The following is a 27,604-nucleotide window of genomic DNA, read 5'->3' on the forward strand; positions in this document are numbered from 1 at the left end:
CCAAATACCTGGTGGTGAGCGTCTCTTCTACTTTGAGAGGAGGAAATGGCTGGGGGTGGAGGGTATGTGTTCGAGGAGTCCAAAGTGGCAGCCCCGCTATGGAGGATTTCTTCCCCTTGTACTCCCTCTACTGAAATTTCTGGTGGCTGTTTTAAGAGTCTCTAAATCTGCCTCCTAACTTACCTGTCAGAACTGAGTGGAGTCTAATGCTTGCAGCCACCCTGGCTTGGGCCTCTCGATGGCAAGCTGCATGGGCAGAAGGGAACTTGCACCGATTGCCTCAGAGTCACTAGAAATAAGACTGTGTGATCTTTCCCCTACAACGATTTTCATAAAATGTATACTGTCATCCAGAAGAAGAGGGCAGATGCTGCCTGGTGACCAGTTCTGACGCCTGAGGGAGGCCCATGAACCTTAAGGCAGCAGATGCAGGGGCAAAGCCCCGAGGAAAAAGCCTTTAAGTGATTCAAGCACCGCACAATTTGCACCTTTTCTAGTCCTCTCTTGCTTTTTGGAGAGGCAAAGTTCTTACAGCCTCACACGACAGTTGTTGCAAACGCCTTCCCTGGGTTCCCTCCTGTCCTCCACGTGCGATAGAAGACAGCCTACCACAAAATGCAGCCTCAGTCAACCCAAAGAGAACTGCTGGGTCGTTGGGTTCAACACTTTCGTTTGGTAAACAAGGAAAGAGAAGTATAGTGATTTTCACGCTTGCTTTCTCTTTCCCTCAATTGCAAGGGAAGGAAAAAAACGTGGGTATCCAACACCCTGGAAATGACTAGGTGCTCAAAGGAAGGTTGATCGTTTCTGAAGATTTTCCAGTGCACATGAGAGAAAATCCAAAGAAGTGGCTTTAATTAAACAAAACACGGAGCCTCTGCCTACCCCGCCCCACTCACCCCGCCCTGTGACTTTGTAGTCTCCGCCCACTTTGGCTCTGTACTGGTACTCTGACTGCCTTTAGCCAATAAATGCAGCAAAAGCAGTGGAGTGCCAGCTCCAAGGTCAGGCCTCAGGGACTCTGCATTCTTCTGCTTGTTCGCTTGCTTGATTGTACTTGCTTGTGCTTGAACTTCAGTCTTGCTATGAGACCACGCCAGACCAGAAGGCATAGTAGAGACACATAAAGGTTAGGAGACACAGATTGGAACCACGGTGTCCCCAGCTAACCGCCAGCCAACCTCCTGAAGCTACCGCCAGCTGACTGCAGATTCATGAGACAGCCAAACTGAGACCGGAAGAACTGCCCTGCTGACCACCAAAAACTGCCAATTTGCAGTGTCACGAGCCAAATAAGCAGTTTGTTGGTTAAGCCTCTGAATTGGTGTGGCTTGTTACACAGCAACAGCTAACTGAACCCTGACTGATATTTGAAATAGTTGAGTTTTTTCTCTTAAAAAAAGTTGGAGGTTCGAACTCCATGATTGGTATGAAAGCACCACAGTCATCAGGGACCCAGAATCTTTCTATCTTTATGCTCCATCATCTTTAGTCCATGGCTTTTATCCTCAAAATTGTCTCATGATCCAAGATAACTGCTAGAGCTCCAGCCATTACATTTGTGTTCTGTTCAGGAAGGAAGGAGGGCAAAGAGAGGCCTTTTTAAAGAGCTTTCCTGGAAACCCCACCTATGGACTGGACTAGCAGCTTGATTCTCACTGACTACCCTTGGCTGCAAGGAACCCTGGGAAAGTAGTCTTTTAGCAGAGCACATTGCCACTTAACATAAAATAAAGGGTACTGTTTAGTAAAGAAGAACAGGGACTGGGTATTGGGTAGGCAATCAGCAACATCTGCCACTGCACGTGTGAAATCAAGCTCAAGGGACCCCAATGTACATCAGGATGCAAAACTGACCACATAGCAGGCCGATTTCTCAGATTTCATAGTGGTGGCTTTGACCTGTAGTAACAGAGTGCAAGATTCGCACAATAGAGATGTAAGTGTAATATCATGAGTTTGCTGGTCTCCTGGGCCCGTTTGCTGTGAATATAGATGGAGGAGATGTTGTATTCTGAGAAGCTGTTGCTCTTAACCTAGGGCAGATGATTGATTGATTGATTGATGGACTGATTTCTTTGTTTCTTTCTTTTCTTTCTTCCTATATGTTTTTTATTGAGATATAATTCACATAACATAAAATTCACCACTTTAAAGCATGCAATTCAGTGGTTTGCAGTATATTCACTATGCTGTGCAGCCATCAGCACTATCTAATTTCAGAATATTCCCATCATCCCTAAAAGAACCCCTGTACCCATTTGCAGGCAGAGCAGATGCCTTCTTTAATCCTTCTCCACCCAGTCTCAGGTTGATACCAGAGCCTGACTTGTCGCAGGACAGGGTGCTTAAGCTCCTTGGACAACAGGCTCACATCCTGGGATTCTGGAATATTTATGAATTTTCTTGGGAGAGCCAAGGAGGAGGTCATGGTGTGATTCACCTCGGGCTCCACAAGGACACTGCAGAATCTAAACGCTCCCGGCCTGGGCTGCCTCTGAGCTACCTTCCCGCAGGGAAGGGAAGGAGGCCCCAGACCGAGTGCTGGGGGCATCTTCAACAGCTTCCAAGACTCCAAGGCACTTGGTAGTGACATCCGGAAGTACAGCAGCAGCTTTCAAAGCACTCTGTTGTGCCACTAGATGTTGACAGATGTTGGCTTTTTAGATCCAGCTGGCATTGTTTAATATGAAAAGGATAGAGGGGATGCTGAATTCACTTTTATTAAAGGTCTCATGTGTTCCAAATACAAACAGAATATCATTTTTCTACTCACAACCATCCTGGGAGGTGTTCTACCCATTTTACAGAAAGAGGACCTGAGGTTCGCAGACAGAAGTACATTGCTCTGATAGCAGAGCGAGAATTTCAGACACTTCAGTCTGAGTCGAAAGTCTCAGCATTTTACGTTGTGCCATGCTGTGGGTACCTGTGAAATGCCACCTGACATGGCCCATGGCAGGTAGAGCCACTGCCTAGAGTGACATAGTTGTTGCTGCCTGTGGGACAGTGACAGCAGGAGGGGGCTTGGCTAAGCTTAGCTCTGGGCTTTGCTGAGCCAGTGGGAGCTTGACGTGTGCTTCCCCCTCATTCTGCCCGCTTCCTTTTCTTTACTTCTCAGGCTAAAAGGTTGTTCAAGGAGACTCGGGGCTTGGGGTCTGCTCGTCACAGTCACCAGGAGTCTTTTTTTCTGACTGACTTGCCAGGGCTCCCCGTCAGTGTTCGCCGTGCTTCTGGAAGCAAGGGGAAGGCAGCTGTGGGATCCTGGCTGAACAGAGTCCAGGTAAAGCAGGCTTGAGAATGAATGGACTGATGGGGAGGTGGGGATGTCACAGGTCTGAGCACAGAGGCGGTGGGGGGTGGGGGGAAGCCAGGAAGGACTGTAGGTTCTGCTGTTCACTTGCTTAAGGGGGTCAGCGTGTGTATGTGTCATCGAGGTGGGCAGGGAAAGGGAGGGCTGTGCGTGTGGGGGGAGGATATATATGCTGGTGTGGCTGAGATCTCAGAACCGAGCCTCACATCCGAGGGAGCCGGGCCACTGACAGCTCTCAGGTAGGCAATGCATGCGAACCCCAGCCCTAGACAGTCTGCTGGGAGCCTCTGGGAGCAGGGCAGGGGGGGCTCTCTCCTCAGCCTCTCTCCTTTGTCCAGTATGAATGCTGCAGGCCTCCTGTGAGATGATTTCTTCATTCATCTTATTTTCAATGCTTGGATGGAGGGGAAGGGAGGCTTGAGGTTTTTATGCTGAAGACAGATGCAGAAGAAGAAAGAGCCGAACTTGGAGATGAGAAAAAGTTTTGATTTCCCAGATGTGGCCCCTACTTTGTCATTGCTGTCTGTTGAGAAAAGGTGTCTGTAGGAGTAAGGTTAGGGAAGGGGCAGACTTGGGTGGGGGAGTCTTCCTCAGTGCAGCCCTGGGAAGCCCCCCTGCTCCCCTTGTGAGCGATTTCTCTGTGTGGCTGACTTCCTTTCTTTCCTTCCCTCATAGTGTGTTCAGGCTGGTTCACGGATCACTAAACTTGATTTGGATTTGGGTTTTAATCCTGAGCGACTCCTTCTCCCATATGCACCAAACAAAAATTGTTAGGCGTGATGTGGGAAAAGTCAGATGTGGGGCGTCGTGCTGGACCAGTACTGGGTTTCCCCGAAAATAAGACCTAGCTGGACCATCAGTTCTAATGTGTCTTTTGGAGCAAAAATTAATATAAGACCCAGTCTTATTTTACTATAAGGCCAAGTCTAATATAATATAATATAATATAATAAATATAATATATAATATAATACCGAGTCTTACATTAACTTTTGCTCCAAAAGATGCATTTGAGCTGATTGTCTGGCTAGGTCTTATTTTCGAGGAAACACGGTTGTAGTACATGGCTGATTGCAGCCGCTGTGTATGAATTTCACATAGATTTCTACAGGGCTGACCTTGGACTCCCGGACCCTGAGTCGTTTTGAGGTCTCCTCTTTCTTTGCATTTTTCTTCTCCTGCCCATCTCTCCCACCTAAAGGTCTCTGCTGGGGTCCTGTGGATTACGACATGCAGAAGTCATCCAAACTCTCTCTTGCTCTTTCTCAGCCTCCTTTTCTTTCTCCTTCTTTCTTTGTGCATCTCTCTCCCTGCATGTATCGCTTTCCCTCCCTCCACCACACATCCTCTCCTCCCCCATCTCACTCGGAACATGGGCAAGTTGCGGGGGAATTTCAAGCAAGGCAGGATGATTCGGGAAACGGACTATTTAAAGCAAGCTGCTTTGGACTCAAATACCCTGATCCTGGGCTTCAACATCTGTGTTTCGCTGCCTCGAGCAGCCCGTAATTGCCCCAATTATAACCAATAACATTGTTCATGAGACTAACAAAAGATGAGCTTTCCACGGCTTTTGCCAGCAAGCCTAAACCAGAGTTTTCAACATAGAGGGGAAAAGTAACTGCCTGGCTTCTTATCAAAACCTCCCAAAGAAATTGCGGCTCTTTCTCACTGCCTGTGGGTGGCTGCTGCACGCACACTCCTTTCTTGCATTTATAAACTATGGCAGGGAAATAGTCTATATGCCTCTACAGATGCTGTGATACCTTTAACAAAAAGGATTAGTGTTCCTGTGTGCTTGCTGAGTCTTCTGCAGGGTCCCTGGAAAGCCTGTCCCCAATCACCACCTTAGTCAAAGGAGCAGCTTCCCCTGTTCCATATGCTGCCCATCGAGGGTGCTATGGTGCAGCCTGGGGTTGTTCTGGGGGTGCAGTTTGTGTGTGGGGCAGCAGCCCTTGCTTTATCAGCTGAAGGCTGAGAGTACTCGGGTCTCTAGAGAATGCTGGAGATTTTTCATTGTCAATGAAGGGAGTAATTGCAAGATTAGGCTTAAACCCGTGCTCTCTGGGGCCTATAACAGGAGCTGTCACAAAGCCATTACATATTCAATCAATCAGGTATTTATCTTCTCCACTCCACGAGGCAGGGGAGGCATGGGTTTGGGGGCACGGGGAGGGGGCTCCAGTGGATTCAGCAGAGGTGATAATAACAGCCCTTTACTTTCCTACAATGATTTACATCTTAAACGCTTTCACACCTATTATCCCCAGCAACAGCCCTGCGAGGTGGTGTGATTATCTCCATGTTGCTGTTGAAAACTGAAGCCGAGAGGTTAAATAATTTGTTCAGGACGTGGCAAAGAGGACTGAATCCAGCCTTCCTGGCTCCCGTGCCTCTCCTGCTTCGGACCAGGGGTGCTTACAAACTAATGGGGTTAGGGCTGGGGCAATACACACACACAGGGAAACAATTAGGGGACAATGCCACACCGGAGTGCTAAATTGCCTGGTTCAGACAGCAAGTGCTGGAAGGACTCCCAGAAAGGAGCGCTTGCCCCAGCCATTCGAGCCGGGCAGGGAAGGAGGTAGAATATGGATGGGTCAAAGGGTTTGGAGAGAAAGGCGGCGGCCAGGACAAAGGCACTAAAGGAGGGCAAAGGAATTAACATTGCTTGAAACCTACACTGTGGCATGTAGTGAGCTGAACTTGCCTGTATGCTTATTTCATGCTAAGACACACATGCACGCACGCACACCACAGGGACGTGAGGTCTAGGGTGTTCTACACTTTTATCAACATGATTCAGTGAGCCTCACCCCCAATCCTCCAGCTCCTGAAGCCAGAAAAGGAACCTTTGAAATCTACCTGTTCTGGGTCTGGGTGGAGCTACTCGTCAGATATCCTCGGGAGGGACTGACTGGGTCCTTCTCTCAAAACAGGAGTCATCATGACAACAGTGGCAGTGGCTTAAACAGCTGGGAACTCATTAGAAAAACTGGGTTTTCTAAACCCTTTTATTGTAACGCCTAACGGTGCTCCCACAATCTAACATGAAGGTTTCCTTCTAACCACAAACTAGCTGTGAGAGTTCGGGCACACCAGTGTGGGAGCCATGTCAATTTTCTGGGCATTTCTCTTCATAGGCTATGATCACACTCAGTCTGACTTTCTGTGGTGTTCTGGTTTTTCAAATACTGGAAGCTGCCTCAGCATCACCAGCTCTGAAGGGCCTGGCTCAGTGGGTAAAGTGTAGAGCTTTACCCTCCAAGGAGTCTGTGAAAAAGTCAGTGGATGGCCACGTAGCCTCCCCACCATGGCTCAGAGCCAATCTCCCCTCTGCTCACACCTGTCCCGCGCCCTGTCTCCACCCGGCTCCCATTCATCCTTTCATTCATGTAGCTAAGAAGTGTGCGTGGCATTTCTAACGGGAGCCTGGCAGCACCTGGTGCCTGCAAAACAGACCCGTCAGACTGTCCTCAGCTTCCTCAGAACTCACAGGCAACGTCACCTACTGTGGATGTGACACAGGGTGTCATAGGGGTCTCCACAGGGGTGTGAGTGTCCGACAACCCACTGGGCTTCAGAACATGGAGGCTTTATCTTTTTCGTATCTGTCTGAATTTTCACATTCGCCTGTTGTATCATGTGTACAACGTATAACTATTAGGTTGGTGCAAAAGTAATTGCGGTTTAAAAAGTTAAATTGCAAACACCGCCGTTGACTTTTGCACCCACCTAATAAATCAGTGGGAAGTGCGTGCTCCAAAACTGATTGCTAGTGGTATAAAGCCGAAGAAGTTTGAAGATTATCGGTCTAGAGCCACTGCTCTTCTGCTTCTCCGTATTTTCTCATCCTTTGGGTAAGAATACTGACTTCATTATAAAAGGAAGCAAATGATTTACAATATTTATTTGAATTATGTTGACAGTATAGTTGAACCTGTGGGCCAGAATCAGGAAGACCAAAGTTAAGAGGGATTTTTTCCCAACTTTGTGGAGGCCCTGATACAAAATGTGTCTGTCCGGAGCCCGCGGCTGGGCTGCTATTACGGCCTCAGTCCTGTGCTGCGTTGAAGTTGCTTCTTCCTGAAGCCCTCATGTTCTCTGCCTCCTTCCTTCTTGCTTCCCCTTCCCGGGAGAGCAAAAACATCTGGCCACTTATAAAATCAAAAATATTAACCATCTAATGCAACTGCCTCTTTCCGGAGAAGGGGAAACTGAGGCCCAGAGAAAGAAAGGGCCTTTCTCAAGGCCCCACACTTATAATCAGAGCCAGAGCTCGAACCCAGGACTCTGATTTCCACACACAGGGCTTCTGCTCATTCACTGCCCACCAGCAGCGGGCACGCTTGTTCTGTGTAGGAGGGGGGGACTTGCTTTGCCCTCCCTCTCTTCTATGCCCATCCCCTGCTTTCACATGGAAATTTAGAGCAGAAAAGAGACCTTTCTGAATATAAGTGCATTAGTCAGAGGAGAAAAAGAAACTAAAGAGGCCTCCCTTGGTAATAGCTGGTGAACAAGCTAAGTGTAGGCGTCCTGTCTGCAATGGGTCAAAGAAATGGGGCGTGTGGGAGACAAACCCCCGTGCTAGTGGGCAATGAAAAATTCCTCCATGAACTGGGCAGAGGCAACAATTAAGAGAGGGGGGCCCAGAGTTCCAGACAAAAGGAGTTCCTCAGAATAAATGAGGTCCTTAGAATGAATTCACCTACACGAAGGCACATAGATAGTTACAGACATCATTGAGAGGTCTGGCGAGAGCATGAGCTTGGAAAGCAGATGGGTTTGAGTCTCAGCTCTGCTACTCCAAGTTATTTCTCCTCTTCAAGCCTCAGTCTTCTCAACCGTAAAATGGGGACAACATTTACCCTATAGGGTGGATGCTTATAAAGGAAATAGGACAATGCCTGGCACATAGTCCTCTATATGTAATAAATGTGATTTCTACCAAGTACAGATTAAAAGACTATCCCAATGAGATTCCACCGAATTTACCAACCTTCCCAAAGCAGTCCCAGTGTATGGAGTCCATGGTTTCTAAGAACACATGCTTTGGAGTCAAAACACCTGAGTGTAAGTCCTTCCGGCTCTGCTATTTATAAGCAGAGATGGATGTTGTTAGGCAAGTCACTTAACCTCTGTGAACTTACATTCATCTCAAAAAAAGAGGGTAATATTAACCCTAGATTGTGGGGCTGTATATGTATATGAAAACCTTTTGTGTGCTTGCTTCGGTAGCACGTATACTAAAATTGGAACAATACAGAGAAGATTAGCATGGCCCCTGCGCAAGGATGACACACAAATTCATGAAGCGTTCCATATTTTTAAAGAGAAAATCTTTTGTAACTTGTAAAAAACAATATCTGCCCATGTAGTTGATGAGAAGGATGGGGACCTCTATGCCTCTAGCAGGCAGGCTGCCCCTCTTCTCTTCTCCACTAAAAGCACCGAAATTATAGCCTTTCTCATAGGTCATAAGACAAAACTCAATTGACTTTTAGTTTCGGCTAAAGCTTCATATGTAATCCTCTAAACAGATAAGCAACTAATTATATTGTCCTTGGAAGCAAGATTACATGCAAATAGATTAAGGCTAAAACACAGTGGTATTTTATCTTTATAAACAGTGAGGCACAATTAAATTTGTGAGGTGTCATTACTGAGCTAAAAGGTAATGAAACATTTCTTTATTCAATATGAGATGTCCAGCGCTCTGATTATACTAGTATCAACATAGAAGTGTTAACTGAGTTTGGTTCACCAAGTGAAATACAAGCCATGAAAAAATTCAAACATCAGTAGGTTTTATTTACTGATGGTCACTATTGTCCAATAAAACACCACCAACAGCAACAAAAACCCTGTTGTTCCCTCCACTTCACCGTTGAGAAGACTGAAGCTCAAAGAGGTAAAATAACTTGCCCCAAGTCACAGAGTGTAAAAAAACTAAATATAAAAATCACTCATGAATGAACTAATTATTTGCCTTCATTTTAATTGGCATTAACTTATATACAGACAAATAAAAAACACATAGCCGTTGTCAAGCCTTCTTGAAAATGAAAAACGTCTATTGTGTTTTTACTAAAGTTCAAAATCTAACTTAACTTCAAACACACTTGTCCTAAGTATTATGAGGAGAATACCAAAAAATACAAAATGTTGCCCCTTGTATAAGGATAGTTACATATATTGTGAGTGTTCGCTTATATTAATCTCATTTAAATATCACAAACTACCTGTGAGATAGGACTGTGTGGTTTATGCCCATTTTAAGGATTCTATGAATTTCCGAGGAGATTGACTAGTGTTGAGTAGGGATGGTTTCTGAGTAATAGGTGGAGTCACTTGTGAACAGGGAAGGGTGGGACCAGCAGGGAGGGCCAGGCCAACACCAAGTAAATTTGACAAGATTACCCAGTGCCAAACCACAGAAGGCCCACATTTTACATGCAGGAAGGCTACCAAATGGACCATGTACTCCACGTCCTAGGAGTTCATCTTTCTTCACCTCTCTCTAAAAACTCATTTACAGAGAATTTGAGATAACAAATATCCGCCAATCCACCAAACATTTCCTGAACGTGCAAGTTGCCACGGTTAATGCAGTTCATGAAAAGCCTCAGCCGGAGGACATTTCATTAACATCTGTCACAACTTATCAGCTCAGCCTATGCAGATATTATGTGTTGGCAATGTTGTGTGTTAGGAAGGAAAGAAACCGGTCCCTGTTGGCCTCGGCTTCCCTTTCCTCTGTGACATACAGGTGCTGCCATCATGTGGCCATAGAGTGCACAGCCATACCATTCTGGACAAATTCTACAAAAAAATATCTCCGGATTACAAAGATTGAAATTTAGAAGAATAAGAAATATAAAGGCTATTCTCAAATTAAACAAAGACATTGTCAGGCATTGCTCATTTTAAGACATTTGTGTATACGGTGGCTGTTTAGAACTCAAGACATATTTTCTTTTTAAAAGGACATGCATGAGGTGATGGGCTCCCCTCGCTTGTCTCCCAACACCTACAGGACCCGTACAAACTTAGCATAAAAACACTATTCCAAACCATGCCCCCACGCCCATTTGTAACCAGTCTTCTTCTACCAGAACATGCATGGGCTTCCAGCTTAGGGTAGCCTCTGGCCGTGCTCTGGAACAAAACTAGTTCCTATCTCTCCCAACTCTAACTGAACAATTAGCTCACAGATACTTTGCCAGTGACATGTGTCCTAAAGTGGCTCCTGGGCCATGAGGACCCCGGGCCCCCAATGAGGCAGAGCTTCCTGACATTCCTGAACTCTACCTTTGATAAGGTAAAGGAAGACGGCTCCTGAGATACTCCACTGCCATTTATCAAACAGTTTTGAGCACCTTCTGCGTGCCTGGCCCTGTGCTGGGTGCTGGAGATACAGAGAACCATAGAACATGATCTCTGCCCTTCAGGAGGTCACAGTGCAGTGGGAGAAAGAGACACATCAGTCCAGACGTACAGTATAGCGTGATAAATACCCTGCGAGAGACAACGTTAGTATTATGGCGTGAAGGCTTTGTGCTGGGCTCTTTCTTTTATTTTATCAGCATTTATATCATCCTTGGTAGGTGCCAGGTCCTATTTTACCTGCTTCCAAACATGAACCTGTTAATCGTCGTAGGAGATAAGTACTCTCATCTCCCATTTTTACACGAGAAACTGAGAGGTGGAGTGGGAGACCTGGGATCTGAACCCTGGCAGTCTGTCGTGATGAGCAGATGGGAAAAGGCCAGTCACAATCACTCTGCAGGTTTGTTGTGCCTGCTTGACAGACAGGCCCCTGAGGCTTCCTGGCTCCCCACTCTGATGGGCTGCTTCGCCAGGCCATCACAGCAGAGATGCATGTAACTCAAACCAGGGGAGAGAGATGGCTTCCCAGAGAGGCTAATTCTTGAGATGTAAATGATGTATATATATGAGTTGGAGAGGCATATTCTAGACAGAAGGGAGTGAAAGATCCAAGACACACAGCCATTAAGGACCTGATAGAGTTGGGAACTATACATGCTTCACTAGGACTAGAGGAGATACAAAGGTGAGTGACAGGAGATGATGCTTGAGAAGTGGACAGCAGCGGTGCCAAGTCCCAATGGGGGCTACAGAATTATCTTAAGTATGAAGCGACGTCGTCAGATTCGGGGAGGTGGTTTGGTATGGGCCCAGATCATTAGGTGGACTAATTAGGAGGCTATCACAATAGCCAAGGTAATAAATCTCAACTAAAGCACTGACCTTCGGAATAGAGAAGAAAACTGCATTTGAGATATATTCATTTTTATAGATGTTTGTGCTCATTATTCATTAGCCTGGGACATCCCATCATCTGTAGGGTAAAGCCAGACCAAACCCAGTTGGACGGCGAATAAGACCCTGTTCCACCTGGACTGAGCTTCTGTTCCAGCAGGTGCTTCCCTAGGGAGTGTGGGAAGGTGGCCCCCATACACCATCTGCTCACCATCCCCTCACAGTCTGTGGTCCTGACTCCTCTCTGCCTGTGAAAAGGCTGTTTCCTGTATCTGTCAGATGCCCTCTACTTTGTGCTCTTAGCAAACTCTTACTCATCATTCAAAACTCCTCTCAAATGCCATCTTTTTGACTTAAACCCTGATTGAACATCCATTAGTTCACATCCTCTTGGTGTGAAATGCTTGGATGATGCCCAAGAACACCTGGCGTGGTCCCCCAATGTGGCCATTGGGTGACTTCAACTGTAGGATCCCTTCCTTCTATAGACTTGCTCCACGTCACATCCATATTCTACCAGGACTTCTCAAACTTGAGTGTGTAGATGAGTCACCCGAGAATCTTGCTAAAAATGCAAGTCCAGATTCAGTAGCTCTGGGATAGGGCCTGAGAATCTGCATTTCTAACAAGGTCCCAGGTGCTGCTGGTCTGTAGACTGCATTTGAGCAGCAAGTCTTTTATGTTTTCTCAGTATAATCTGATGACTAACCAATAAAGGCAATTAATTTTGTTTTTCTACACTGAACTCTTTAAATTTTTCTATTAAATATATTGGGATGACATTGGTTAATAAAAATTACATAGGTTTCAAGTGTACAATTCTATAATACATCATCTATATTGCATTGTGTGTTCACCACCCAGAGTCAGTTCTCCTTCCATCGCTATATATTTGATCCCCTTCACCCTCATCTACTGCACCCCTCACCCTCTTATCCTCTGGTAACCACTGAACTGTTGTCTGTGCCTATGAGTTTTTATTTGTTTATCTTATTTGTTTGTTGAACTCTTAAGGTGAAATTTACATACAGTGGAATGCACAGAATTAAATTTAAATTCAATGGGTTTTGGCAAATGTGACCTGCACCTCAATCAAGAACATTCACAACGTTTCCAGAAAGCTCCCTTCTTCCCCTTCCCATTTAATCCTCCAAGTAAAGAGGGTTCTAAAGGGGCCCCATATGACGCAGTCCAAAGAAATAGCTTTTTGATTCAGGAGACTTGATCACAAGATAAATTTAAAGAGGAACAGGGAAAACTGCACACCTTTCAGGCAATCCTCCATCAAGAACATAAACTACTGCTCTAACTAATAATCACTGTTGCTAAGATAACAATCTTAGAATAGTTTCTTTGTTCAAATTTCAATAAATAACTCGAGGTACCTGGGCCTGTGCTTCACATAGAACAGCAAGGTGAACGAACGTGTTGGCTCTGTGCTCAGGAAGCTAGCTTGACGCCTCGCAGGAGAAACAGACAAGAGCTCGTGCTGGGATCGATGGCATTCTTAGCCAAGGCTGGGGAGGATCAGATGAAGTACATGAGTCATTCATAAATCTCATCTTGTAGACATCTCACTCTTGCATGTCACTTTGCAAAACTTCCCTTATGTTCGCCACAGCCCTGTGACAAGACAGGTACCCACCACGAAAGCCATGCACTGCTGAACACCAGGGATATATTCTGAAAACTGCGTCGTTTGGGGAGTTTACGGTTGTGTGAACACCAAAGAGTGCCCTTACACAAACCGAGATGGTACAGCCCACTACACTTCTAGGTTGTACAGTATAGGCCGTTGCTCCTAGGCTACAAGCCTGTACAGCATGGCACTGTACAAAACAACACGAGACTAAATCAAGCACAAGAGAAAATAATGCCATCAGGAGACACGGTAAATACGAGATGTACGAGGCTGCTGCCGGCCCAACACTGCATACTGTTTTGTAGCAAACTTTTTTTATAAGTAGAAAGAGTGCACTCTAAGAGAGTGACTAAAAGTATAATATACTAAGAAAATAAACCAGTAACAGTTTTTATTATCATCACCAAGTATTACATACTGTACATAACTGGACATGCTCCACTTTTATACGACTGGCAGTGCAGGTGTGTTTCCACCAGCACCACCACAAACACAGGAGTAATCTGTTGTACTACGATGGTATTATGACATCACTAGGCAACAGGAATTTGTCAGTTCCATTATTTTATGGGACCATCATTGGTACACGTTGTTGGCCGTTGACTGAAACATCGCTATGCCATGTAGGACTACATTCCCCTTTTATAGCTACAAAAACTGAGGCTTGGGGAGATTGTCTGAAGGTCACACACTGGTGAGTTGCAAAGTGAGACCTCTTGCTCCCTGAAAGTGCTCATGCATATCGAGGCCAGCTGAGTGGCAGGATCACAAGGGCGCTCTCTCCAGGAGCCCAGACACTAGCCCCCCACCCCCCACCCCCCGACCCCCACGAACAACAGGCCTGGCTGACAGAAGCGGGCCCCCTGTGGCCTTGCCAATCCACTCCCTCTTGGGAGGTGAATCTCAGGCCCTGGAACTGTCCCCTCCAAAGAGTGTCTCTCTTGCATCCCCTGTGTGAGGTCTCCAGCCCCTACTGGCCGCCATACAATGGCTGTTCTAATTGCCACCCACATTTCCTTGTGTTTTAGCATCTTGCTTTCCACTCCTGCACCATGAAAATCCTGCTTTCTGACCTCCTGTTGCTCAGCCTCTTCTCCAGCGTGTCCAGCACCTGTCAGAAGGACTGCCTGACTTGCAGAGAGAAGCTCCGCCCAGCTCTTGACAGCTTCAACCTTGAGGTAGGTCCAGGAGCGTCCAAGTCTTCTCCTCCTTCCCTCCTCCAGAGCAGCCCCAGAAAGAGAATCTCAGGGCTCACCCAGAGGTCACATGACTCACCTAGGGTCACACAGTCAGTAGGAAACAGATTCAGATTTGAGCATCTTCTGAAATGCAAACCCTGTCATCTTTCCACTTTACCATGCTCAAATAAAGACCTGCCCATGCTGCCATTTTGTTCCCATAATTAAAATAGTGCATACCATTTTAGAGAATTTGGCAAATTAAAGAAGTATAAAAAAAGAACATTAAAATCACACTCAATCCCACCAGTCAGAGAAAGAATTCTAGGTTTTTCACTTGCTATATCACACCAGGATAATTTCCCCAGGTTATTAAACATTACTTTAAGTTATTTCTCTCTATAAATACAGTATAATTTGTTTAACCATTCTCCCACCTGCTGAACATGGATTCTGCCCTTTATTTTTAACATTACAGATAATTCTATAATGAGCACCTAAATGCTCTTTTATATTTAAAATTTTGAATTTGAGGTGCAAATCCGACGTTAAATTCCTTTTCATTAAAAAAGCTGCTTTTTCAAGCTGTTTTTATCTCAGTCGAAATTCCTCTCCTATTAAATCCAATGTAACTCAATTAATTTTTCTCTTTGTAGTCAAATAAGCTTCTTTCAAAAGATGCCATGTTTCAAACTCAACCTTTAAAAACAACCAGAAGTAACTACTGTTCCTTTAGGCAAGTACAAATATAAAAACCAAGTATTTGAGTTGGGCTAATGTACTTGCAATCAACAGACACAGCCCTCACAGGCCCCAAATCAAGCTTTTCCAGCCCCTTGAAAACGTGGTTTTTAAGCCTGTTTTCTGAACGGTAATAACTATTGCATCATGAAAAGTATCTCCAGATAACACATTCAAAGTTAATCTGTCCCTCTCATTCATCTTTTGTGGTTTTTCTGAGCACCTACTATATGCTAAGCACTGGGCTAGGGCAGGGGATCCAAAGGTGAGCAGATGGATGGAGCTTGCAACTAGTGGGAGAGAAGAACCCACAACTATTCCACGAGAGAGTAAGTACAGGCATTTGGGAAGCACAGAGCCGTGAACCCCAACCTAGCCTAGAGGGGGAGAGAGGGCTTTTGGAGGAAATGAAGTCTCTAAGGAGATCTAAAGATGAGTGGGAGTTAGGAGGAAGGGTGTGAGTTCCAGGTACCCCAGATAGTGGAGAGAGGCCTGGGGATAGGTGCTGAGGGGAGAGCACATGTTCAAATGCCTATAGGAGGGAGGGGAGTGGCGTTTAAGGAACTGAGAAAAGCTGAGTTTGGCTAGAGCACTGAAAGCCCTCAAGTCTTCTCTGTGCATCCCAGAGAGGTATAAAAGTTCATCCAAAAACACTTTCCCTTGGGCTTAGTAAACAGAGCAGACAACTAGTTTACATGTAAATCAGTGAAGGAGTCGATTAAGCAATAATCTCATAATTGCCGCACTGTGAATGTTCTCAGGTTGCAGCCTAGACCAGACTGAAGGTCATGCACAATTCCAGAAGCACTAGCTTTAACTGCAACCCTTTCTCTCCCACTCAAATAAGCATTAGGACTCGAACAGATATTTGGACACCATGTCCATAGCAGCATTATTCACAACCTCCAAAAGGTGGAAACAGCCCAAGTATCCATCAACAACGAATGGATAAACAAAATGTGGTATGTACACACCATGGGATATTATTCAACCTCCATAAGGAAGGAAATTCTGACGCATGTAACAAGATGAATGAAGACATCATGCTAAGTGAAATAAGTCAGACACAAATGGACAAATACTGCACGATTCCACTTATATGAGGTACCTGGAAGAGTCAAAGTCAGAGAGAAAGAAGTAGAATGATGGTTGTCAGGGGCTGGGGTTGGGGGAAGAGGGCAGTTAGTATTTCACAGGTATGGAGTTTCAGTTTGGGAAGATAGAAAAGCCCTGGAGATGGACGGTGGTGGTGGTAGCACAACGTTGTGTATATACTTAATACCACAGAACAGTACACGTAACATGGCTAAAATAGGAAGTTTGATGTTACGTGTATTTTTCAATGAAAAAAAGCATGAGGAACTTAATTGTAAGGATAATCCTGAGTCTGCTTTAATGAATTTTTTTCCAAGTAAATCATTCATGGATTTAGTCATCTCTTTGTAACAAACATCACATCTGATGGTGAAGCACTAGTGAGCCTTCTGCCCCGTTATACATCATGAGCTTAGGTTGCACTGCACTGAGAAGACGGCAGCCAGCAAATACAAATTCTCTCCGGGATCTGTCTTCATTCTCCCCACTTGCCTCCCACCTATGCTCTTGCCCCTTCTCTTCTGCCTTCCGTTGAACCTCTGATTTTCCTTCGGGACATTCTCCTTCATTTTTCCCCTCTCCCACTTGCTCTTTCCTTCCCTTCATTGTCATGTTTCTAGAACGATTTTGACTTTCACCCTCTTGCCGCCGCTTAGCTGCTCTCTCGGATGTCCCCAGCAGCTCCTAACCACGGCATCCCCAGGTGGGTTTGCAGGCTCCCTTCTCCTTGTCCTGTCTTGGTGAACTTGCCTGGCGCTATTCCCTACTGAGTCTTGTTTTTCTGCCTCCTGTTGGGCTCCTGTTCTTCTCCCCAACCCCTAAACATAGTGACCACCTAGATTTCCTGCTTCTTACCTCCATGTACGCTCTCCCTCTAAGATGCCATCCCCGCATCCAGGCCTTCAGCTCTCACCAGGCTGCAGGTAACTCCCAAAGGTACACTCTGCACACGCTCCCTGCTGGGCTCCAGTCACCTCCCACAGTTGCGGAAATCCCGCCTTCCCATCCTGGCCTTCCCACTGCTCCAGGAGTTTGCTTTGCCATCTTGCGCATGCTCTTTCCTCCTCCCTACGTCAAAATCCTGATTAAGTGTCACCTGTTGTGAGAACACTGCTGATTCTCCACCTGCCCCCAATAAAGCCAGAAGCTCCCTCCTTTGTAATCTGACAGTTCCTTGTTTCTGCTAGTCTCTCACTGTACGGTGTGCGCTTCCTTGGCTGATGGTTCTGGGGATCCCCACACGTAGCCCAGTGTGTGGTACAGAGCAGTACTCAACAAACGTGTCCCAAGGGAGTTGTAAAATTGTAAGACTTTTAGTCTCCTACTCGGTACATCCACTGCAGATGCTGCAGGAGTTTTACATTGGTGTCTTTCAAAGCAGGTAAAGAATTTGGAGCATGTTTCCATGTCTTAAGCTCTGGGATCCAGACGACACTGTTAGTTCCTTCTTTGAAACAAGTTAGGAAATGGCCAGTTTTAGCCTCACAGTGAGGGATAAATCCTTCTCAGTGCCCACTTAACCCCCCCAGAGGACCTGGCTGCCTAGTTGTTTGGTGTCTAGTTTGTATTCACTTTAAACCTTTTATTAAAAAAAAAAAAAAAACCTATTTTTTTAATTGTATGAAATGCCTAGAATGTAGACAACCACATCTCATTTCCAAATCTTGTAACCCTTGAGTGTGTCCACTCTGTAAATGATTGGGGGACTCAGCTATTTCAGCCAGGGTCACCTTCCCAACCCCTCCACCAAATTATATAACGCTGAACAATTCCCAGAACCCCTTGTACCCTTGGCTTCATCAAAAATTCCTTTATCCTCACTCCAAGTCAATGGTCCAAGTATGGATGGCTTTTTATAAGGCTATAATTTTGGTCGCTAAATGACACACACCAAACCCATTGCAATATCCTGGGCTTTCACCTAATTGTGAGTGGTACTTACCCCATCAGCTCAAGTAGAAAAAAACTAGATTCACCAAGTTGTTTTAGAGATAAAGAAAGTTACCCCCAAAAAAAGATCTGGGGGAACTTATTTAAAACTTCCTAAAACTCAATTAATAGCAAAAGAAACTGCCTTCTGATAAGTGCTTTTTATCTTCATTACATGAAAACCCTTAGTAGTTGATTTGTAGTAGAAGTTTTTTCTATGTTTTTTTTTTTTTGCACTGTTCGTCTGCTGGCCCACTAAAGTCGGCCCTCAGATATTCTAGCAGAACCTCCTAAAGGAAATAGCTCCCAAATGTCTCTTAGTCAGAAGTGGTTTTATTCTTTAATAGTAAAAACTTGACAACCTCAATGAGCTTCTTTTCCTTCCAATGGGCTCAAGTGCCTGTTCCCTAATCTTTGATCCCAGACATCCAAATAGCCCTTTGCTCAGTTTCCCCACAATCACAGCTTTACAGATCAATTTGGCATCAATCTGAGACTTTCCAGATGCTCAGCCACACTCGGGCTTAATAGAGCCATGTCATCAGTAAGGGCTGTGGAAATGTGTCCAGCTCACTTAGTAGGCTATTAACCCATCTCTGAAAAGAGGCTGGTGGGTCCCTCAGACCAGAGGGTTTGGCATTAAGCTCATATGCCCATCTGGCGCTACAAATGCTGCGGTGAATTTGGATTCCTCATATTTCTCCAAAACCTCTCCTAAATCACGAGTCGAGATGATTTTGTTAGTACCTAATTCATCTAACAGTATGTCAAGTCTTGGTATGAGCTATGCATCTGGTTTGATCATAGAATTTCATTTTCTCTGATTGACACACAATCTAATTACCATCTGGGCTTAGAAACCCAGGGGCTCTCAGAAGATCCAATAGCCTTAGGTTTAACAACTTCCACCTGTTCCTGTAAATGGAAGGACTGAAACAATTCGACAAGCATTTTGGAGCTCCTATTCTGCAAGGATTGGACCAGGTGTACTCAAAGGTCCATTTCATCTCTAAAATTCAATAGTCCTACTGGCTTTCCTAGTGCTATTCATGCTTTCCTGCTTTCCCCTGGGCTCTGTAGCAAACGGCTTCTCAGACTCACCACTGTGGACATTTTAGGCTGGATAATTATTTGTTGTGGGGACTTCCTGTGCATTGTAGAATGTTTAGCAGCGTCCCCGGCCTCTACTCACTAGCTAGCAGTAGCATCCCGTCTACTCATGCGCCATGTGACTACCAAAAATGTCTCTAGACATTGCCAAATGTCCCCTGGGGGGCAAAATCGCCTTCAATTGAGACCCACTGCTGTCAAGTAATAACCCAAGAGGATTATGATCTGAAAGAACGTGTTACAAATCGGTTCTACCCAGTTTTCTTCAAAGTGTTTCAGGAGCAGGTTAAATACAGACCCATGTGACCGTTTTCTGACCTATTCTCTGACCAACGCGTTACCTGATGGCTTCGTCCTCCTCAGAGCAAGTTCCAAGGCAGGATTTCTCCTAGTCCAGCCTCAGAATCACCTGGGGTGCTTGCTAAAAATGCACATTCCTGGGCCCCACCCTTGGCTTACTGAGGGGTGTATGCTAAGAATTTGCACTATGCTAAATCTCCAGGAGTGTACGCTAAGAATTTACATCCCAACAAACTCTACTACGATTCTTAAAGAACGCTCAAGTTTGCAGCTGACATTGTTCTAAAAATCTGCCCTCCCCATCTATGGAAGTTGTATATCATTCTTTCATATCCAGTGACACTGCAGTTGTGAAAAAAATAGTTTCTCTATGTATCTCTGCTGAGTTGGCACTGACCATGTATGACTTCTGCCTGCTTCTCTGAGGAACATCTAAATGGAAAAGGCGTGCTCAGAAAAACCATGGCTTGAGTATCAGTTGGCATCAACATCACCACCTCTGGCTGGCAGGTGGGCTTGGCAAAGGGTGTTCCTTGGACTCCTTACCAGGGAAGGAGGGCGGCACTCCCACTGGATTCTGGCTCTTTCTCCTCTCTGGCCCAGCAGTTTTGAAAATGAGCAATTTTCCTATCAAAACCTTACCTTTTGGTCTTATAGGATCCTATTTTCCCATTAATTTCCATCGCTTCCCATCGCAAGCACGCAGAGGTCGTTGAGTAGGAGATGTCCTGGAATGGGATTCGAGACATTTGAGTTCTTGTTCAGGTTATACTGTTATCTAACAGTGTCGTTTTGGACACGTTACTGAATCTCACTGTAACATGTGAACACGGACTACATCAGTGGTCTCCAAACCGGAGCCAATTTCAGAATTAACTGAGTTTTGTAAAAATAAGTTCTAAGCCCTAGTTCTAGTCTTCAGGGATTTAACTGGGTTTTGAAATTCCATGTTTCTTTTAAAGTTCTGCTGATGATTTGGATTCACACCCGGGTATGGGACTCATTGGACCAGGTGTCACCGAAGGTCCCTCCTGGTGCTGGTATGCTAGGGAGTGCTTGGCTGATTCACAAGAGTTGAGGCCACTTCCCGGTGTGGCCACTGGGCGATTTCAGCTGCAGATTCCTTCCTTTCTTCTGTTCAGTCTCTCCATTTCTCATCCTCACGAGGAACTCCACTTTTCATCCCGGGTATTTGATGCCTGGAATGTATACAGACTCTCCCTAAACCTGAGTCACGCGAGGAATAAGGTGCCATTCAGAGAGAGACACAGAGAGAGAGAGAGAGACCAAGCAAAAGGACCCCCTTGGGATGGGGAAAGTGTATCAGAATTATATAATTATATAATATTGTATAATTATATAATATAATATTGTATTACATTATACAATTATACAATATTATATAGTTATATAATATTGTATGTCAATTGTAATTGAAAATGTTTTTAAAATTAAATTTTAAAAAAAAGAATTAAATTCGCCCACTAGTAACAAAGACCTAAAGTAGTAGTGGCTTAAATAAAACAGAGATCTGATTCCTCATGAAGAAGGCAGGAGGTAGGCAGTCCAGGGCTGGTATGGCAGCTCTACCACACCACCAACAGCCCAGATTCCTCTCTGTTTCACCAGCCTCATCTGGCTTCCAGCATATGATTTCCATCCTCTGAGTCACTTCATGGTTTCAAGATGGCACGAGTCAAAATGTCTACATTCTAAACATTAGGAAGCTGGAGGAATGAAAGGAAGAAGGATAAAAGGATGTTTTGCCCAGCTAATTCCATCCCTTTCCCAGAAGGTCCACCTGGTCACTTCCATTTATATGTCATCAGCCACCTCTGGCTCCAAAGGAGATTGGGAACCATACATGTTGCTTCCAGGAAGAAAACGAGGGTTTGTTAGTAAGGAAGAGGGGAGATAGGTACAGAGTGGGCAACTGGCAGCCTGTGCCCCAGAATGGAGCCATTAACAAATTGCACTTAAAATGCAGGTCAGACATTTTGATGGAGATACTAGAGAGGGATCAGAGCAGTGTCTGGAGCTCAGGAGATATTAGGTGCTGGATATATAGACCTGGGATGCCCTGAAAGAAGTGATGGACAAAATCACAGAAATGAACAGAGTCACCGAGGGGCAGAGTGATAAGAAAGATGAAAAGAAGTTTAAAAATAGTCTGAGCACAAATAGTCTGAGAGGTGACTGCAATATCAGGAAGAATTTTCAGGAGGTCCACATTGCCGAACGCTACAAGGCCAAGGGGAATGAGGGCCACGTAGGACCATTGGACCTGGTGAGTGGGAAGTCCCTGGTGGTCCTCAAGAAGCAAAGTTAGTGGAGTGGATGAGGGTGGGATGCAGATTTCAAGGAGTTGAGGACTAAGTGGAAGATGCAGAGATGGAGGAAGAAGTATAGACCACAATCTTGGAGAAGCTTGGCAGTGACAAAAGGGAGTGAGTGTCAGGGGTGGCAAAGGATTGCCAGGAGGAGGAGGATTGAAGGAAAGGTTTTTTAGGGCTTGGTAGAATAGCCTGGGAGGTGTGTGCTCTAAGCTATCTGCACACCTCATTCCTTGATTATGGATCAGGTGGAAAACCTTGCCCGCAGAAGCACCTGTGCCACTCTGAACACCTGCGTGAACGTTTTTGCTCCCCAGATGGAGGCTACCGAGCACATACCAAACTTCTGATGTCCATGCCTCCCCAGACAGAGCAGTAACTCTTGGTGCCCTGTAAGCCAGACAAAAACTTCGAGGTTTGATAAAGACTCTGTGGCTTCCCACTGACCGTGATGGTAAGGTCAGGATGAAGTGAGATTTTCAACTGGCTAAGGCCAGAAACGCAGAGAGAGAAATTGGGGTGAAGTCAAAACAGCAAATAAGAAGAAAAGTTGGAGGCAGAGGCTTGCAAGATACCCAGAGATAGCAACATGGGAGGGTGGGGCAAAGGCCAGCAGCAGTCAGGAGGGGTCCGGGAAACGTCACACTTAGGCTGGTGATCCAGATGAGATGTGAGAAACCCCTGGAGAGGCAGAGCAGTAGGAGAAGTTCTCAGGAGCCTGGCAGGTCTACTGGATTTTATCTGATGGTCCCTTTTCCCTACCTGGAACCAGATTGCCCAAACTACCTACATCCCACAGGGCTTTGAACTTCATTTTCTACAAATGATGCACAGACAGTCATGACTACTGTATATGGGATGAAAAATTAACACCAGGATTGATCTTTACGTGGTGACCTTAAAAATAATCATCCATGCAGGTTTAACTACATACTTTGACATCCCCAATTTCCTAAACCAATCTGACCTCCCCCAAACCTGATAAAAGAAGAAAATAAAATTCTTCTTTATGGGTGACCATCATGAGCTGTGTCTGGATCCAAAAACTCAACTAAGTGTCTAACAGGGTGCAGTTTTAGTGCACGTATTCTGTCTTAACTTATGTGGCACCTGGGGTAAGTTAACCGTACCTCTCTGAGACCCAAGTTTCTTCATTTGTAAAATGGTAAAACTGGGCCAGATAATTTTCTGTTTCTTTCCAACTCTGAAATTTTATGAACCTAAATAACTACATGTAACACTGCTGCACAGTATTCAATAAAGAGATGTCTCATTAGTATAGACATAGACGATAGAGGGACTTCTATCTCCTCATTGCCTTGGACTAGTAGACGTCCCCCCTGAGTCTTCTCCCTTCTTCCCACCTCTATCTTCGCAGGTGTGCATCCTCGAGTGTGAAGGGAAGGTCTTAGGCAGCCCTCTCTGGACTCCGTGCACCAAGGTCATGGCCAGGGGCTCCTGGCCACTCAGCCCTGCTGACCCAGGGCACTCGGCGCCCGCTCTTTACCAGCCAAGAGCCTCCGAGATGCATCTGAAGAGAATGCCCCGCATCAGGAGCCTATTCCAAGCACAGAAAGAGACAGAGCCCGGCATGGATGAGGCTGGAGACATGGAGCAGAAGCAGCTGCAGAAGAGGTTCGGGGGCTTCACCGGGGCCCGCAAGTCGGCCCGCAAGTTAGCCAACCAGAAGCGGTTCAGTGAGTTTATGAGGCAATACCTGGTCCTGAGCCTGCAGTCCAGCCAGCGCCGGCGCACTCTGCAGCAGAATGGTAATGTGTAGCCGGAAGGGGAGCCCCTCCCAGCTGCACCGTCCACTTCAACCCATGAGTGAGTTGGGCAGGAATGAGCTGGGGGCAAGAAGAAACCGCATATACCCAACTGTCTTAGTACATTAGCCACCCCCCCACTCACCTCCATACACACACACACTACACCAACTTAAGGTGTTTAGCTTCTGGGCACCCTGGAAGGCCTGGGAGGTAAATTCACACCCCTGCCTCCTTGCCTCCTGCCCACCCTTTCTCTAGGGAGCAAAGGTTTTTTTAGGATGGCTCCTTAAGGCTGCCCACTGCCATTTAGAGACTGGTTACCATGGGGATAATAGTAGTAGGTTAAGAAAACGAATTCCTCTATAGCTCTCCAGGAGCTTAGTTACTATGGGGACAGTTAAGTACACCAATCCTATACAATTGCCTTGGCAACCATTCAGTTCTCCTTTCTTCAGAGACTTTATCTCTAAGAACAGTTTGCTGGACCCACCCTTAGTCGTTCCCAAAGAATCTGATTTCTGTAGCTGTGATATTACTATTTCACCTTCAAAGACAGCTTCGCTATCCCCTTTTCTCCCCCTATATCTCAAGGTGACTGGATTCCACGGACACCATGAAACCTTCCCACTCTCCCCCAGGCAAGGAGTTCTTGTTCGGACCAGGAACTACACTTTCTGCTCTTCTTCCTTCCACTCATCACGTGTACCTCCTACCACCTTGCCGGATGGGCAGATTCCTTGAGGTCAATGGCATCATCACTGAGCAAGGCATTGAGAATTTGGTCAAACCGGCCCAGTAGCTTTTAGAACAGGGACTAAGGGATCATCACCTTTCCTCACTTTGCACTTCTTTCCGGTGGCCGTTTTTATTTTGTTGTTTGTTTGCATGTTTGCCCTTATTCCTCTCTCCCTTCTGGTCCATTCTTACCCCCACAACCATGCTTATACATGTACCTATAATACATACCAGAGAATAAACATCAAAGACCCTAATCTATTTTTTTATAGTTCCAGGTGTACAAAACAATGTAATAGTTAGACATTTATACCCCTCACAAAGTGCTAACCCCCCCCAATCTATTACCCCTCTGACATCATATGTAGTAGCTGTTGCAATGCCATTGACTCTATTCCCTATGCTGTACTCCACATCCTGTGACTATATATATAGTAACTTATAGTTGCCCCCAGACCTTAATTGATTTATTGCCCAGTCATTACAAACTCACCTTTCCTCAGCCCATCAACCTGTGTATAATTTTGAGTGGCACAGAGAGCTAACACAGTGGAATTTTCTGAAAATCTCAGAAAACTCCATCAAGCCTATGTGTCTTAATTCATACATGGGAGTCAGATTGACTGTAGAGTCTCATACCTCTTCTTAAACAGTCTAGAAATGCGCCTTAACAGAAACAACTAATCAGTTGGTCGAAAACATCCCCCAAACCTTACCCAAGTGGGGCTTTCCCCTAAGAGGCATGAAAAAAAAAAGCCTACATGTGCTGCTTTATTTTGCATCCCGTACGTCAAAGGTAGCCGTCTCGTTAATAATCTTCCTTCAAAGTACATGAGTACTTGTGTTAATCTTTGGCACTCACCCTTCAGCATGGAGGCAGCCCACGTTAGCTCTTGGCAGGTAGGCTGGCTTGTTTGCAAGAGATCCATTGCCAAATATGAATACGTGCTTTAGGTTGTCAGAAGGCTGCTGTGTTTATTTCAGTGAAATGACTAATCTCTGAAGGCCCTGAATTAACCTGCACTGTTTTTAAAGTCATACTCTTGGGTCCTTAACAAGCATTCTATTTCTTCCTACGCCTTATCAGCACAGTACCTAACAATAAATCTTTCAGAAGTAGCACAGATTGAATTCTTTCAAATCTTAAAGACATTCCTCTTTATGGTGACTCTTCAGGGACACTGAAATTCATGTCTAATTCTGAACTACATCCGTTTTCTTGACCTAAAGACAGTTTAAAATTAGTCACATTAGCAGGAATCAATTTAAAAAAAAAGAAAGAAAGAAAACTGTTCGAGCCTCCATTCAGGCAATCGGTTTTTCTCATTTTCTACCAAACTTCCAACTGAGAAGCACTGAAACAAAACTGGTAACTAGGTTTTGTCTGCTGCTTTGCTCAAGATGTAAACTTGATGGAAACATTAACCAGCTCAATTGGGTTTTATTGATTGCTCTCGTTTCTCCTTCTGCAACCATCTCTCTATTTCTTTTTCCACACATTTGTGGTTGCTAAGTTCCAATATGGATGTGTACTTAGGAATCCATGACAGGTGGCTTGAACCTTCTCTTTAGTCACCTGCACACACCCCAACCAGCCTACACATGCTTAAGTTTTCTCCATCTTGGGGGAATCCTGTTGCCAGAACTGTTCTGAGCTGTCCAGTACGAATCTGGGCTGATACAACTGGCAAAAAATGGGGCTGCCTAATGCTGAAATAGGCTACATAAACCTATTCGGAAAGTGTCACGATGTGCTAGAAAGCAGGGCCGATGCACTGGGTGCAGGGCCGGTCCTAGACAGAAAGGCGAGAACAGCACAACTAGTCCGGGGTCTCCGGTCCCTTTTCCTGGCCCTATACTGCCTCCTCTCTTCTGCTGCCCCAGACCTTGGCCCTTCTAGACAGTGGAAAGTGAGCAGATTCATTCATGGTGAGGAATTAGTGAAATCAGGCTCAAAGAGCACTTGCAATATGAGAGCCATAAGTGAGGGCATGATTTAGCCTCAACAAATGAATTACTATGCATGGATTCCAAAGACCAGGGGTAAGAGAGTGTTTCTGGGCAGAGAGCTGATCCTGAGCCTTTCAAGTCCAAAGCCACAGACCTCCCCTTTATTCTGTCACTCGTGCCAGTAGACTGTGTAATAGTCTACTATATAATAGGTCTGTTTATATAATAGTGTGTGTGTACACGTGTATGTATATACACGTGTGTATACACATGTGTATACATGTATGTGTATGCACATGTATGTGTGTATACACACATGTATACACACACACACAGAGACAGAGCCAAAAAAATGTATACACATTTTGAGAAAGGAACAAACTCTTGAAATTGTAATACTCAACATATACTGATAACAAAAGATGAATACAAGTCACGTTTGACTTCTGCAATTACAAGAGGTGCTCAAAATGGTTACCATCAGCGTCCAGACACTTCTGAATATGGTGAACTACTGCTTGAGCAACGTTGACCAGTGTCGACTTGTATACATTTTTTTGGCACCCCCGGTATATATAATAGGGCAAGGGCAAGCAGGTGTGTAGAGAGATTTAGGGAACACTTCTTGTTTCTTTAGGTGTTTATTTAGTTGGTAGCTTTTCTTTGCCTCCCTCCCTTTGCTCAGTCACTAGGACAAATAGGACTGAAGGATCAATAAAACTATCCGGTTTGCCATTTTGATCATTTCTGTCTCCCCAGGTGTCCAGGTGATCCCCAAAACAGCATGTCTGCAGCCCCAGACCTGCCGGCTGGGCCTCAGGATTCCTTCCTCCCCACGGCACTGAGGCATGCTTTGCCTCCGTCTGCACCCCCAAGGGTGCAGAACCACGCCCTCTGGTTGTCTTTCCCTCCCCCCACACTCCCCCATAGCATGTTTCATGACAACATTGTTGCTACATCAGAGTGTATTTTTGTAATTCCTCCAGCTAACATTTAAACAGGCCCATCTTTCCTTCTTACCCGCCTCTTCCTTCTTCTAGGGGTGGGTTAAAGGAACAGGACATCAGCCTGGGGTTTTGACTGGTCACTGCCATAACTTGTTTGTAAAAGAGCTGTTCTTTCTGATTGTTTTAAACAGCTATTTCTCCATTAAACTTCTATTGAGCAAATCGTTCATAAATTGGTTGGCTCTTTTGAAATGAAGTCACTGAGAAGCACACACTCCA

The 27,604-nt window shown here is 45.3% G+C and overlaps 1 protein-coding gene and 1 non-coding gene across 5 annotated transcripts; both read left to right on the plus strand.

Annotated features, from left to right (window-relative positions):
* The first annotated feature begins 3,145 nt into the window (after positions 1-3,145).
* Positions 3,146-27,538, plus strand: PNOC (prepronociceptin). 4 transcript variants are annotated; one of them, XM_033134643.1, is made up of 4 exons: positions 3,146-3,283; positions 14,267-14,416; positions 23,303-23,559; positions 27,138-27,538. In XM_033134643.1, exons 2-4 carry the CDS (start codon positions 14,291-14,293, stop codon positions 27,373-27,375), a joined length of 621 nt encoding a protein of 206 aa, XP_032990534.1. In that variant the 5' UTR covers positions 3,146-3,283; positions 14,267-14,290; the 3' UTR covers positions 27,376-27,538. The 4 variants fall into 4 exon arrangements, with proteins under 4 accessions (XP_032990534.1, XP_032990536.1, XP_032990535.1 ...); XM_033134645.1 differs by lacking the exon at positions 3,146-3,283 and adding an exon at positions 3,503-3,552 and having other exon boundaries at positions 23,303-23,751; XM_033134644.1 differs by lacking the exon at positions 3,146-3,283 and adding an exon at positions 3,503-3,552 and having other exon boundaries at positions 23,303-23,693.
* Positions 8,536-8,642, plus strand: LOC117038582 (U6 spliceosomal RNA). The gene has a single exon (XR_004425676.1). It is a non-coding gene; the product is annotated as a U6 spliceosomal RNA (small nuclear RNA).
* Positions 27,539-27,604: the final 66 nt, after the last annotated feature.

Source organism: Rhinolophus ferrumequinum, chromosome 18 (assembly GCF_004115265.2).
Source record: "Rhinolophus ferrumequinum isolate MPI-CBG mRhiFer1 chromosome 18, mRhiFer1_v1.p, whole genome shotgun sequence".
NCBI classification, from domain to species: Eukaryota; Metazoa; Chordata; class Mammalia; order Chiroptera; family Rhinolophidae; genus Rhinolophus; species Rhinolophus ferrumequinum.